At 30.9% G+C, this 14491-nt stretch overlaps 2 protein-coding genes across 4 annotated transcripts; both read right to left on the reverse strand.

Annotated features, from left to right (window-relative positions):
• Positions 1-447: 447 nt before the first annotated feature.
• On the reverse strand, positions 448-5658 carry LOC118444346 (uncharacterized). Of its 3 annotated transcripts, none has more exons than XM_085663617.1 (3): positions 5589-5658; positions 1816-3673; positions 448-1734 (listed from the first exon to the last, which is right to left on the reverse strand). In XM_085663617.1, exons 1-3 carry the CDS (start codon positions 5607-5609, stop codon positions 1088-1090), a joined length of 2526 nt encoding a protein of 841 aa, XP_085519743.1. In that variant the 5' UTR covers positions 5610-5658; the 3' UTR covers positions 448-1087. The 3 variants fall into 3 exon arrangements, with proteins under 3 accessions (XP_085519743.1, XP_035728415.2, XP_085519742.1); XM_035872522.2 differs by having other exon boundaries at positions 1807-3673; XM_085663616.1 differs by having other exon boundaries at positions 448-3673.
• Positions 5659-7688: 2030 nt separating this feature from the next.
• LOC118444467 (uncharacterized) lies at positions 7689-11605 on the reverse strand. The gene is made up of 7 exons (XM_085663615.1): positions 11482-11605; positions 10596-10793; positions 10253-10499; positions 9919-10172; positions 8872-9324; positions 8322-8524; positions 7689-8154 (listed from the first exon to the last, which is right to left on the reverse strand). Exons 1-7 carry the CDS (start codon positions 11482-11484, stop codon positions 8067-8069), a joined length of 1446 nt encoding a protein of 481 aa, XP_085519741.1. The 5' UTR covers positions 11485-11605; the 3' UTR covers positions 7689-8066.
• Positions 11606-14491: the final 2886 nt, after the last annotated feature.

A 14491-nucleotide genomic window follows, 5' to 3' on the forward strand; every position in this document is an offset into this window, starting at 1 on the left:
TATATTTATTATGAGATAAGCCTAATGTGGATATACTTTGTTAATCTTGATTAACAATTAATTGGAAATTTTTAAATATTTATACAACGATCTTTTCTTTTTTTTTTTCTTTTTCTTCTTTTTGTATGCGTCAAAACTTAAGGATCTACCGCGTTATTAATGATCCTTTAAAAATTTTAATATAAATATTTAATTATTCAATGTAATTTAAATAATACTTCAATATCCTTAATTAATAATACTTATATCTCCCAATCATGTCCCTTTCATTCGCATGCAATTATTAACGTCAAGTGAATAGGAAGATTGCGAGAGAGACGTGACTTTCACGATAAGAAAAAAAAAAAAGAAAAAAGAAGAAAAGATGAAAATGCAAGAAGGAAAAAAAGGAACAAAAAAAAAAAAAAGAAAACGAATAAGATGAAGATATATACTTTCTTACAACAACTTATAATAATAATTCGCAACCACTGTCATCATATATTTGAAATCTTTTTTCTTACTAACTAAGTTTCTACAAGGTACCTTTTCGAAGTGACGCTGTTTGGTGTTATATCCTCGTTTCCTCGTTTAAATTTAAATATATAAAATCGATAAAATAGATTCATCGTAGAAATGTAGTTTCTGTTAAATAAATCAATACGCAGGTACGTCAAATATTCGAGTATTGGCCCGTACTCGTCATTTGGTTTAATTGTAGTAGACAATGATCGTTTTGGATTAACTATTCTATCAATTCGATATAAATTAATCTGTAGAAATGTAATACACGTAATAGAGGCCATATTGCACAATCCCTTGTTAAATATTAAATCAAAGTAAAAAAAAAAAAGAAATCTAATATCGTACGAATTAATGTCATTATTCTTCTTTTTCTTTTCTTTTTTTTTCGTCATTTTTTTTTTCTTTTTTTTTTTTATAAAACGCTTCCACCGAAAACCATTGTTTCTCGTTTAAAATTAATTATCTCGATTAATTCCTCGATTAATTCCTCGTTAAGTTCCTCTTTCGTCAAAGTTATTAATAACTATGATATGAAAATTTCGTTATCAGGTACAGATAACACATTTTACAATAGTTAAAATTTTTAACTGGTATATCTTCGATCGTCGATAATTTGAACGCTCTTTATTTTTGGTCTTACGTGGGTACGATCACCGAACTTACCAATCGGACGAGTCTCCTCTTCTTCCATTAGAAATATATTTCCTTCGTAATTTTTCGCAACCGGATAAGAAGATTGTGAAAGAAAGGAAGAAGAAGAAGAAGAAGAAGAAGAAGAAGATGATGATGAAGGAGAAGAAGATAACGAAAAAGAATCGTCGTTCTCATTTTGCGTTTCTCGTGCTAATTGCAATAAACGATTACCCGCCTGAATCGTACGTTGAGTTTGACTAAATTGTTCCGCTCCAAGTTCATAATTGGTAGGTTGAGCTAATTCTTTTATACTGTTAGCATATTGTATTAAATATTCTTGTAGAAGAGCTTTTAGATTGATGTTAGACGTAGGTTTAGGTTGAACCGGTGGAGTACCGTCTATCCTAAGTATTATAACAGGTACTAAAGAATTTCCAGCTTGTACGAAAGTCGGTCGAACGTTCAATATTGATGATGGATCCTTTATATATTGGGATATAGATGGATTGTAGCTAAGAAGATCCGAATATTGAAGATTGTTATACTCGTTGAGATTCTTGTTATTCTGCTTGGCTTTACTTCCTGAATCACCATTGGCTGTAAATATTTTTTTCAAATAATTTTGAACCCGCTTTGTGTACCTTGCTAAAACGTGAGCTGACAACTCACCTGACTTGCCTTTGAATAAGGACTCGGTAGTATCGACGTATTCAGCGTTTGGTCCATCGACCATATATCTTGAGACTGGTTTTACCGTGGTAGTATAACCCGTTGAAAAATGATTACGATCTTGGTTATTTTTATTCGAAAATGTTGGTCTCTTGGTAACTGGTAAAGGTGTTGTGTTTATAAATGAAGAAGCTGTGGCCGCTGTAAGTTCCATCTTTGCTCTCTGTGCCAGCAATACGTTTGGTCTTTGGCTAACTAAATTCTGATAACCTATTCTATATGCCTGCTGATGCGATAAATTAGAGGACAAAGAATCTGACGAGACAAATGGATTTTCTTCCGATGGTAATTCCGGTGCAATTGGAAACTGTATTGGACCTTGAGCATTGGCACTATTTTCTGTAGATGTCTCAATGTAACTTTCATGAAGTTTCGAAACTTTTGGACTCGCCGTTGAGCCACCGATATAAGTCTCTACGTAAGTGGCCGGTGGATCGTGAGATATTCTACCATCTGGATATTTCCAAAATATTTTATTCTTGTATTGTACACCATTTTCTATCGTATACCTTGGTAGATTTACCAGAGTCGTTGGATTTTTGACGTATTCATAATTCTCATCGATTGAGCTCGGTGTTGCAAATATAGGTCGATCGTTTTGTCGTTGTTCTGTATAAATTCGATAATTGTTTCTATTATCATTGAAATCTGGAATATTAGATATCAATGAATCTCGCGACGCAATTTCGAAATTTTGTCTTTGCCCTTCGTAAAATTGTTGATTAGCATTAGGATTAAAAATGTTCTGTAAGTGTCTGTAACTTTGTGGATTTATATCAATTGGACTTGCCGTAGTTGAAACTATTTTATTTTGTTTTTGTTGATTATATGTTTGAGAATTAACGTCATTATAATTAGAAGCTTGACGATTGGACTGACTCAAAGAAGACATACCACGAAAATCATTTTGTTTTAATTCAAAATAATTCGGTGACTGTCCGCCAGATCGATGAGGAGTATAGTCCCCTCTAAATATTTGCGAGTCATCGATTTCTGTAGTTGGTGTACTGGTAGGTTGAAATACGTTTTGACCTCGTTCGACGTAAGTTTGGACAGTTGGACGAAATATATTTCCTCTTTGTCCATTGAAATCTGTATTGAAGTTGGTGGACTGATACGATGGAATATTCAAATTCGAAAGCAAATATCTCGAGGATTTCGAATCGAAATGATTCTGTGGTATTTGAGTGCTCGACGAAACGGAAAATGGAGAAGGAGTCGACGACGATAATCTTTCATTTTTTCGTCGATAATTTGAATCGAACGTGTCATAATAATTTGTTACTTTCTCAACTTTCGTATTTGATCCGAAATTTGTTTGAGATGTTCGCAAATTCGAAAATCCATTAGTTTCCTTTAGATTTTGATTATTTGGATTATATTTCTCGATTATCGTTCTTGGTAAAAATGGACTAATCGATTCCTCGATACTAACGATTGTTCCAGTTTTACCAGCAGGAAAATAATAATTAGTCTTTCCCATAAGCAATGAATTTCTTTGAAATCCATAACCCAAATTATTATTAACCGTACGTTTAGATTTCTCCTCGCTCGTTGTATTAGCATCGATCGTATCATTATTAAAATCCAATAGTATCAAAGGTGGCAAAATAGGTAATTCTTTTTCAGGCGGTGGATCATTTTCCTTATTATCTTCTATTTCGGTCCTTGCATTAAAAATTTCTTCGATAATCGTAGAATCGTTCTTCCTTTTCTCATTCAATTCTTTCAATGTATCTTTATGATTTCTTTTCGTACACTCCGTTATGATAATAAATCCGAGCGTAAGAAGAACGCAAGAAAAAATCTGAAAATGAAAATCACGATTAATATCCGCGAAATCGAGAGATTCTAGTTGAACGAGCATAACTTTCCTATGTTAAAGTAAACCTTTCTTTTTCACTTGGAAAATGAGAGAGAGAGAGAGAGAGAGAGAGAGAGAGAGAGGAAAGAAATAAAAATAAAAAGTATGTAAGTAATCCAGGTAGGTATATATTAAAATGAATTATTTAAAACTTATCTTTCCTTTTACTAAATAAATATTCAAAATCAAATTGTAAAAGATCTTTAATAGTTCTACGCTTTTAATACGATGTAAAAATATTTATTATATCAGTCAACTATTTTTAATTTTAACTGTCTCAATTCTAATTAAAACGTCATGCTTTTAACTAAGAGATGGTCATCGATCTCAGTTAAATATATTCTGCTAATGGTAATTTTACTTTCACCGGACTTCACTACTTAATACGTAAGCGCTCGTAGAAGATCCTTCCAGATATCTTCTTTTTTTTTTCTCTCTCTCTCTCTCTCTCTTTCTTTCTCTATCTCCCTTTCTCTCTTTTCTCTTTTCTTTTTACTACATTGTAATCAACCATTCGTAAAATATCTAAAGATAAAACGTAAGATATGATATCGTTGTTCTATACGCGCTCTACTGCCAGTCTCTACTCTGCCCACGGCCTTGAAAAGAAAGGACGTGAACTTCATCCGGGTTTTGCTCAGGGTCGTCGTACAGGTCACCTCCAGAAGAGAACAGGTTTCATGCATTGCATTTGCGATTTTCACCACTTTCTTTCCCGGACGTATAAATATATATATATATATATATATATATATATATATATACTACACGATAAATATATTGGAAATTGTGATGGCTTATAATTGGTAATTTATAAAGTATTTTAAAAAGAATTTTAATTCTACAAAAATATCCACTAATCTTCTAAATAAATATCAGATTTCTAAATGCCTGATGCTTGTGCAAGAGAAACGGTAAAAAAAAAAAAAAAAAATACAATTGTAAATATCGAATATGAATGAGTAAAGAATTGACACTTGGGATATTTTAATTTTACATCCGATTGACGAATGAAACGTTTCTTAAGCGAGTTTCACTTCAGCTTCTTTCGGACCGTCTACTGTGATCTTATGCGTTACCTAACAAAACATATCTTCGAATTTGTGTCAAAGAATCCTCGTTCTGTTCTCAAGGACTTTCACTGACTTACTCAAGAACTACTATATTTCTGGCAATTATCTTTAAATCGAACTAATATACACATCACAAACGAACGAAAATTAAAAACACTTTCACCATAATTACTATCTATCGATTGTCCTAATAAAAAAAAAAAAAAGAAAAAAAAAAAAAGAGAAAAAATATATGTATATTTTTGTATAAATTATTCTCTCGTATTTACGTGCTATACATGTTGCAAGTATACACGTTATTCTTTTGCCCCTATTCATAAATAAATAATCGTAAATAAATAAATGATCTTTTTCGAAAGGGGAATGAAATAAATAGTAGAAATAAATATTTATTGATCGTTCGAAATTCCAATTTGTCTATCGAAATTACATCGAAATCGAATACCGAAATGTACAAATGTTAATCGAATGATTTAAATGATTCCCCGGATGAGCTTTATTAGATTTACTATATAGGTTACCTATTTGATTTCGTTAGTGATCGTTTAATGATACACAAATAAATACTGTTGAGTTGTACGTGTACGTACATCGAAAATAATTTTAACAGATAATATATATGTATATAATAATATAAATGTAAAACGTTGAAGAGACATATCAAAGCAATGATTCGTTTCAATGTCGATTTAATTAAAATACGCACTAGAGAAAGTTCGTTGTATACTATCCGATGAAAATAGAAATCAATAGAAAATGAAATTTAAAAATAATATAGCACTTACGTGTATATTATCAAGCCTCATGGTGTTCAAACTTAACTAGCACGGTGGACTTGACGTGTGTGTTTGTTTGGTACTGATGAAGCGGAGGCCACAGCATCCCACCTTATATGCCCTCGCTTCGTGAGCGAGAAGGACAGCATCATTATAGTTTCACCTCGGTAAAGACGACCGCTATTCACGTTCGATACATGCGAGAGATACCTGCCAGTAGCGTATCTATCATCATATAGGACAGATCTCAACTATATAATATATATATGTGTGTATATGTATATATATAGTATTTATTATTTATCGTTAGATAAATCAAAGTACGTAATTTTTGTTAAAATATTTCGTTAAAAATGTGTAATAATAAATTTGATAGGAAGTTTTTCAACTTATGTAACTTGAATATATATTTTTTAGAAAAAGATAAGAAAAGATCGTCGAGTTTTCGTATTTATAACATATATATATATATATGTATATTAAAAAGAAAATGATAAGGATACATCGTAATGATACAGTGTTACATATATATTTTGCATCGATGAAAAGAGAAAATATACGGATATATTGAATATTGTACAAAATAGAAGGATATGAAAGAAACTTATATACCATCGACTCATCTTCGCAATATCCGCTTTCTCGTACGTACACGCTGTCACTGTAAACCAATCGCATAAATATTATATTTACATATACATTAATAACGTCGGTACTTTCCTGTTATTGGGTTCGATAATCCTTATCGAAAACTCGATTAAACATGTCAATTTTTTATTTATTACAATGAAATTTTCTGTAATTATTTTTCGATATTTCGCAATGTGTTTAATTAATTACTATCAATAATCAATTCGATCGTATACTTTCCACAATTTACCAAATAAATCGCGACCATAATATTCAATAATGTTTTAGATATGCAAAATTTTATTGACGTTACGTTTCTGTATTATGGTTTTGTATATTTATATTAAATTATCTTCAATAAAATAAATTTAGTATTACGTATATAATTATCTCATTCATAATCTGGATGAAATGAAAAAGAAATAGGAAAAAATAAAAGTGATATGCATCTTGACATATAAGATTACATCTATAGAAATAGAAATTTTACACTATCCACATTTTTTCTATGCATCGAAGAGCATACTCGATTAACATCACAATTGTATGTATGTATGTAAGTACTTATCCTATATAATAATTTGTCTGCTGACAATTCAAGAAAAATAAATTAGTACTTTTTAATTGACATATTCAAATGAATTTTATTTGTTGTATTAACCTTCAAAGTTGAAACAAATAAATATAATATTTGTTTCGAGAAGGATATACGCACACGAGTAATAAAATCCAAGAGATTTTTCAAACTTTCTCTCCAAATCCAAACGCGTATGTCCAGGACAACGAGTACATAAAAGGAAAAACAGTTACTCGCAATCCTTTTTAGAAGAAATACATTTCGGAGATTAACTAGAGATAACTTAGAGAAGTTATCTAGAGAGGGGGCAAATCTAATTTTGGAGGGAATATGGTTTATTAGACAGAATCGGGTTAACTTTGAAGAGAACGTGGCTAATTTTGGACAGGTTGTGACTATTATTTGATGAGGGTATATCTAAATTTTGTGAGAGCGTAGCTAACTTTTTATTGGGCGTGTCTAGTTTTTTATTGGGCGTGTCTAGTTTTTTATTGGGCGTGTCCAGTTTTTTATTGGGCGTGTCTAGTATTTTATTGGACGTGTCTATTTTTTATTGGGCGTGTCTAATTTTTTATTGAGCGTGTCTAATTTTTTATTGGGCGTGTCTAACTATTTTATTGGGCGTGTCTAATTTTTTATTAGGCATGTCTAATTATTTTATTGGGCGTGTCTAATTTTTTATTGGGCGTGTCTAACTATTTTATTGGGCGTGTCTAATTAGACAGTGGACAGTCTAACTTTGTTAGTTGAACTTTGAAGGAGCAGGACTATTTTTGTAGGAACGAAATCAACTTTGTAAAGGGGCGGAACTAACTAGAGAGTTTCACGTACTTTCTCCTGTTAATCATTATACTTACAATATTTTAAAAATTTCATTTATGCAGCTCTTGGAAGAATAAGTTAATATCTATTAGTTTATTGTACTTTATTTAAAAAAGACAAAAAAAATGCACGGCGTATATACGCACATGCGTATAAACAATAAGTAAAGTGAATACAAAAATTACACGTATTGTGATTTTCGATGAGGGACTAGATACGATGTTGCTTCTCTTTATTGCGAGCCGTTACATCTTCGAAAGATGATCGTTTCGCTCGTCGTAATAAAACGATAAAGTTATTTATTAGATATCATCAAACGAACTTTTGTTTCTTTTCTTTTCTCTTTTTTTTTCTTTAATATCAAAATCGGATGCTCTTCGAAGTTCGTTAGTCGTTTATATATCTATGTATAATATGTATCTCTTTTTTTTTTCGATGGTCCTATAATGTATACACCATTATTGCGTCTTACGTTTCTTGTATTGCACAAAATTTGTTTTCGAAGGAAGAAAGCCGCTTTCCAAGTGCAACGGCCTCTCTCGGTATCTGGAGATTTCAACGAGAAAAAAGAAATGAATAAAGAAAAAAAAAAAAGGAAAGAAAGAAAGAAAAGGAAAAATAAATTGAAATATTTTTTCACGTAATACGAGAAGCTCGTATCGTAAAGAAAAAGAAAAAGATTATATACATAAATAACATTTCGCATAACTTACCTCGACGAATCTTGTGCAGCGATCAGATTACTCGGAATATATGTATCCAATAAAGATCGTGGTTCGGAACTAACGACATGCTCTTTGACTTGTGGAGATTCTTCAGGTTCCGAAGAAACTTGTATCAATTGAGTGACGTCTGATTTGAAATTCTGATGGGATACTTGCGGTGGAACAAAATCTGTATTTGGTTCATCAGGAACCTACAAAAATAATAATTTTGATAACGCCCATATATATTCAATATTGAAGTTAAAATATCTTAATTTCAATTGTTAATTTATAATCCCTATCTTAAGATCATCTACAACGTGTTCTATTTATTTTCAAAATTATACGTTTAACATCTGATCTTGATATCTTAACTGACCTATAACTTTCTATAAATCATGTTATATAACGAGACTAATGCCGTTACAGACAGACTTTCTCCATCAACACATTTATTATAAATGATTTATCTTTCGTTAGTTGGATATTCTTGTCTCCTTTTGAGTAACTATCTATCGAAACTATTTATTAGAGGATTGCCAAAGTTATATTAACGAACCTTGACGTAATTTTGAGTTACGCTTTGGCTTTCCTCTTGACGCAAGATTTGTTTCGGCAGTTGTTGCTCGGTACCTGACGAAAGATACGACGATTGCTCCGTTTGACCACTATATTGATTTATTTGGCCATGAAGAGAATTATCTTGAACGTAAACTGGTGATCGAACGTAAAGATCTCCCTGAAGGGGTGTCGTTTGCGTGTAAAGAGCATTGCCTTGATTATATATTACTGGAGAAACATGTTGTTGTTGTTGTTGCTGTTGCTGTTGCTGTTGCTGTTGCTGTTGCTGTTGCTGTTGTTGTTGATGTTGTTGTTGATGTTGTGACGGAGTAATGTAAGCTTGCGTGTATAACAATTGTTTTCCTTGAGTGTATGATTGTTCTGGCTGTTCGTAAACTGGTGTAATTGGTTTCTTTGAAGTAATCGATGCATAAATCGGACCTTTCGAGAACTATAATTCAAACGTATCATATTAATTCGCTATTAACACATTCCAAGCCTAAATACGTTATTACGTATAATGTTTCTTATATAATTATATCTAATAACATAGAAATGTATGTAGATATAATTAAAGTTAATATTTAAAAATATTAATCATATGTAATGGGGCTGGCAAAAAAAGTACTATTAGAATTTTCAATATAAAAAAATATTAAATATTAAAAATCTTACAGAGAAGAAAATAATCCGCATAACATAAAATGTATTTTTATATGGATAAATACTTTTGTTTTATTCAGACATAAAGTAATAAAAATTTTGTCAATGAAAGAAAAAAAAAAAAAAAAAAAAAAAAAAGAAAAAATGCTATACAATTTTATCTATTTAAATATAATATATCAAACATTTTTCCAATAGAAAATTTATTTATATGTAAAATATCGAATATATTCAATAAAAACTATTAATGTTATTTATTGAAATATAAATTTTTTAAAATTTCTCTATTATTGGCCAACTCAATGTAATACGAAACATGAGATATATCTTAATCTGTCTAGAATGTTTTATAAGACTTTTATCTTATAGAATGAATGATTACCTTAGGGAATAACGTGGTTGATACTGGAATAGATTGCCTTAGGGTATACTGTGGTAAAATTTGATAAGCCATTTTCACCGGAGTGATCAATTGTTTCTGACTCAATAACGGAGTGTAAAAGGGAATCGAAATCTGTTGGGCCTGCGTTAATTCCTGAAATGAGGGTTGAACTTTTCCAACGTTTAAACTACTCAGATCGATATGTGGATAATAGGATAAAAAATGGCCCATTGGAATATCTATATAAAAATTGTCTGTAAGGAGAAATACGAAAAGTAAATAAGATAATAACATTTATAAATTGAAAAAATAAATGATATACCTATTATCGTACCTTTGTTCGGGCTTTTGACAAATTTATGCGTTATAGCTTTTTGTTGAAAGCTTTGCACCTGATTACCAACATTTATTTCTGGCTGATAAATCGATTGTTGTGAATTATAAATAGTTGGTATGTTTTTCGATGGGATATTAATTTGTTGCTGATATTCAGTGTATTGTTGCAAGGGTTGAGTACTTTGTTGATAAATTATTTCATTAGGTGAATATTTGTTCGATTGTCTATACTCTTCCGTTGGTATCTACAATGATTAATACATCTCTGTCAAGGACAATAATTAATAATCTAATAATGATAACAATCGAATAATTTTTCTTCTCTTTTTTGTTTTTTTTACATTTGAAACTGGCTGTGGTGTCACATATGTGGAAGTAGAATAATGTTGTTGATTTATTTCTGGCTTCAATGAATATTTCGTCTCGTCAGATTTCGATCTACTTTCGGCTTTGAGATTGTCCCTCTCGATATCCTCCAAATTAATTTTTTTTTCACCATTTGCAACGACGAAAAATAAATAAAGTATCGTCCAAAATTTCTGTAATCAAACGAATAAACGAAAATATTGAAAATTTACATTGGGAATATGTTTACTTTATATATTGAAACGAAATTAATTAAACACTCGATAATAATCACGCGAACAAGTCTATATAATTTTTTAACCATTGTGATTTCCGATAAAAATTTTCTGGCACCAGGGACACTTTCACTGCACGTCAAGTTCTGGGTCAAAGATCCAACATGGACCACTCTTATATAGACCGCTTTACCCAGAGTGGTTACTCTTTGGGAGGGAGAGGCACAACCCATGAACAAGTGTATTCGTTTACGTACGTGTGAGTAAAAGTCTTTCCCTTTTATATCCCTTTCTTTTTTTTTTCTTTTGTTCTCCTCTCATTTCAAACGGACACAAATTTTTATTTTTATTTTTATTATTATTATTATTATTAATATTATTATTATTATTATTATTATTATTATTATTATTATTATTATTATTATTATTATTATTGTGTATTGAAGAATAATGCGCGTTAAAGAGAAAAGAAGAAACGAAATGAAAAAGAAGAAATAATATTTCATTAAAAATGTTTATCTTTAAACAAGAGAACAATTCACTTACATAATATTATACAATGTTAATAACATATTACTCGAAAATTTGAATGCTCGTTATTACTAAAAGGATCATTAATATGTCACATTCATAGCTTACGACTTACCATGTTTAAGAGCTAGAAAAAGTTCACACACAACACAAAGAGAACTTAGCTCTACTATAAAACCAATCCTGACTTACGTTCTCTTATATAGCTTTTATCCCTACCACTTGCATGGTCGGACAAGCTACAATTCACCTCTGAATTACATCGTGTGTATGATAATCTGTGTTGGTCTTAATCCACATACAAAAGTGTATAACCGTGAATCGAAGTAAAAGCAAAGAACTGATCGAAGAAATGAATTATTTCATCTCTTGCCATTCGAAAAAGTTCGTGAAGTTCCTTTTATATACGAGTGAAAGGTTGTTCACTTTTTAAAAAATGTTATTTTTCTTTTGTGCATATGAATTCGTTAAAGGAGAAAAAAAAAGAAAGGAAGAAAGAAAGAAATACAGTAAGAAGATTAAGAAAAAAATACGTATATATAGATGTGTATACATGTGTGTGTGTGTGTGTGTGTGTGTGTGTGTATATGAAAGAAGATTAAATTATATCGTTTTCATACCGATCAATCTCACTTTTCGATCTGCTATGAGTATATTTCATTGAAAAAAAAAAAAGAAAAAAAAAGAAAGAAAGAAAAAAGAACGACATTGTTCCTTCACAGACAGAGAGATAAATCCTACGTAAAGGAAGAATGAGAAGAGTGAGGACGACAACAGAAAAAAAAAAATATATATATATATATATAGAAAGGAGGTTAAATTAGATCGTTTTCATAACGACTCATCTCACTTTCGCGATCTTCTCTGAATTAATTTCGATCTAATTCGTCTGGAGGTAAAATCAGCACATAATAAAATACAATTATGTAAAGTTCAACGGAACACTACATTTTAAAACCATATATAATTATTCCATGAGCACGGAAGTGCGGTCAAAACGATTACCTACACGCGATCGTTTTACATCTCACTCTTTTGCACGACCCTATTTTTTTCTAATTATAAAAAACAATGATCAACATAAGCCAATCGGTTTTGTACGAAGGTGTTACCTCTCTCTCTCTCTCTCTCTCTCTCTCTCTCTCTCTTCTCTAATATCCTAATAGTAATCCTCGTGTAAATCGTTCTTAAATGTATTCTTCCCTATAAAGCCATTCTAATTATCCTGCTAGACTATTCGGTTCATTAACTTGCTAATGAAACGAGTACTAGTATTTCCGCACTTTATTCGGTAATTTGGATAAACACACACACACACACACTCACACACTCTCACACACACATATATATATACCGTGCTACTACTAAATTAAATGTAACTTCGTCGAAAATTTATACTTTCGTGTGTATAAAGAAGTAACGAAAAAAGAAAAAGAAAAGAAAAAAAAAAAAGGAAAGAAGAGAGAAAAAGGGAATAAACAAAAAAAGAAAAGAAAAAGAAAATGAGAAAAAAAGAAGTCGATTTATTTTCCCCAGAGTTTAATCTAAAAAAAAAAAAAGAAAAAAATGCACGGCAATCGATAGTAATGTTATAGGACGGAAATGGCTATTATGTGTTTTGTCGAAAATTACTCTTCCGATAATACACTCGGGGATAATATCAAGTCATACTGAAAGAAATAGACCGAATAAGCCGATATCTACTTTCATAAAACAATAGTGTCGAGATATCATTGTTTCGCGATATTATTATTAAAACTTTTCTTATAACAGACGCATTGCACGAATGCTGGTAAAACTTATGATAGGTTTTAAAGCAAGATAAAAAGAAAGAAAAAAAAAAAAAGAAAAAACAAAGAAAAACTTCGATAATAATTATCACAATGGATCAGATTTTTTTTTAAGTAGTCCGAATTTTTCTTCTCCTTCTTTTTTTTTTCTTTTTCCTTTTTTATTATTTTTTTTTTTTTTTGTACGTTTTCTTTCTTCTCTTTCCTCTTCCTATTTACACCGAATCGGTGTCAATTTAAATGGTACATGATATAATTGAAACATTACAAACGTTAGAAAGGAATTGGATTAATAAATCGCTAACGCGTGATCGTGACATTTAAGTATAACAATAATCAGTGCGGAACTGTTAACATTGGCACGATTTGAAAGTTTTTTTATCGTGTCGATTATTGATGCCCGTCAGAAGAATATATAAAAGAAGGAAAAGATTTTTCATGTTGTGCCAAGCAAAAATCGATACTTGTTCTCCTATCGTGATACGAAATGAAAGGTAAAGGAAAAGTAGAGGAAAGGAGGCCTCGTGATCGGAACCGCTCTCTATGGAAACGGTCAAAGAGATTCTTTGTTGGATCGCGTGAAGGCAAATCGATGAATCCCTCGAAGATATTTCAGGTAAGAGACTTCTGGTAAAAAAAAATGAAAAAAAAAAGAAAATAAAAAAAAAGAAAGAAAGAAAAAAAAGGGGGGAACACGGTAAATTCAAACCGACCCTCAACTTTCTATCTTGAAATCATGGGCGTGTGTAAGGAATCTTCTATATGGATCGTAACGTTCCGAATTAGCGTCGATTAATCACGTAAACTTTCTCGGACCAGACGTCAAAGGAATACGTACAAAAATGGAAAAACATTAGAAACGTACGTTCTATTCCAATGAAATTTTCAGAATTACTCTGTCTCTTCAAATTGTAAAATGGAAAAAGAAACAAAAAAAAAAAAAAAGAATAGGAAAAATATAAAGATGATAAGAGAAAGGAAAAACAAAAAAGAAATGATTCGTACGCTCGTGCGAAGTCTGATCTTTCCTGGTCAGTCTGTTGAGCAAATTTTTTTTTTGTGAGGGGTAGAAAATGTGGGAGGGAAAAAGAAACACAGGGGAAAAAAAAATTGGAACGGATTAAACAACGGATTTATTCAGAGAAGATATCAAAAGTGATGATACTGAAAGAGGAAAAAAATAAATTAGAAAAAATCATCGGATATTAAACGAAAGAACAAAGGAGATTCGTTCGAAAGTTCGAAACTTTCGGGAATTGTTATCAATATCTGTTAAAAATTTTGTGTACGATTAAAAAGTGCAGTATTTTTTCCATCAATGTGCTTTCGACAACG

The sequence above is a fragment of the Vespa mandarinia genome, chromosome 23, assembly GCF_050613455.1.
Source record: "Vespa mandarinia isolate Hongniang chromosome 23, ASM5061345v1, whole genome shotgun sequence".
Taxonomy (NCBI): Eukaryota; Metazoa; Arthropoda; class Insecta; order Hymenoptera; family Vespidae; genus Vespa; species Vespa mandarinia.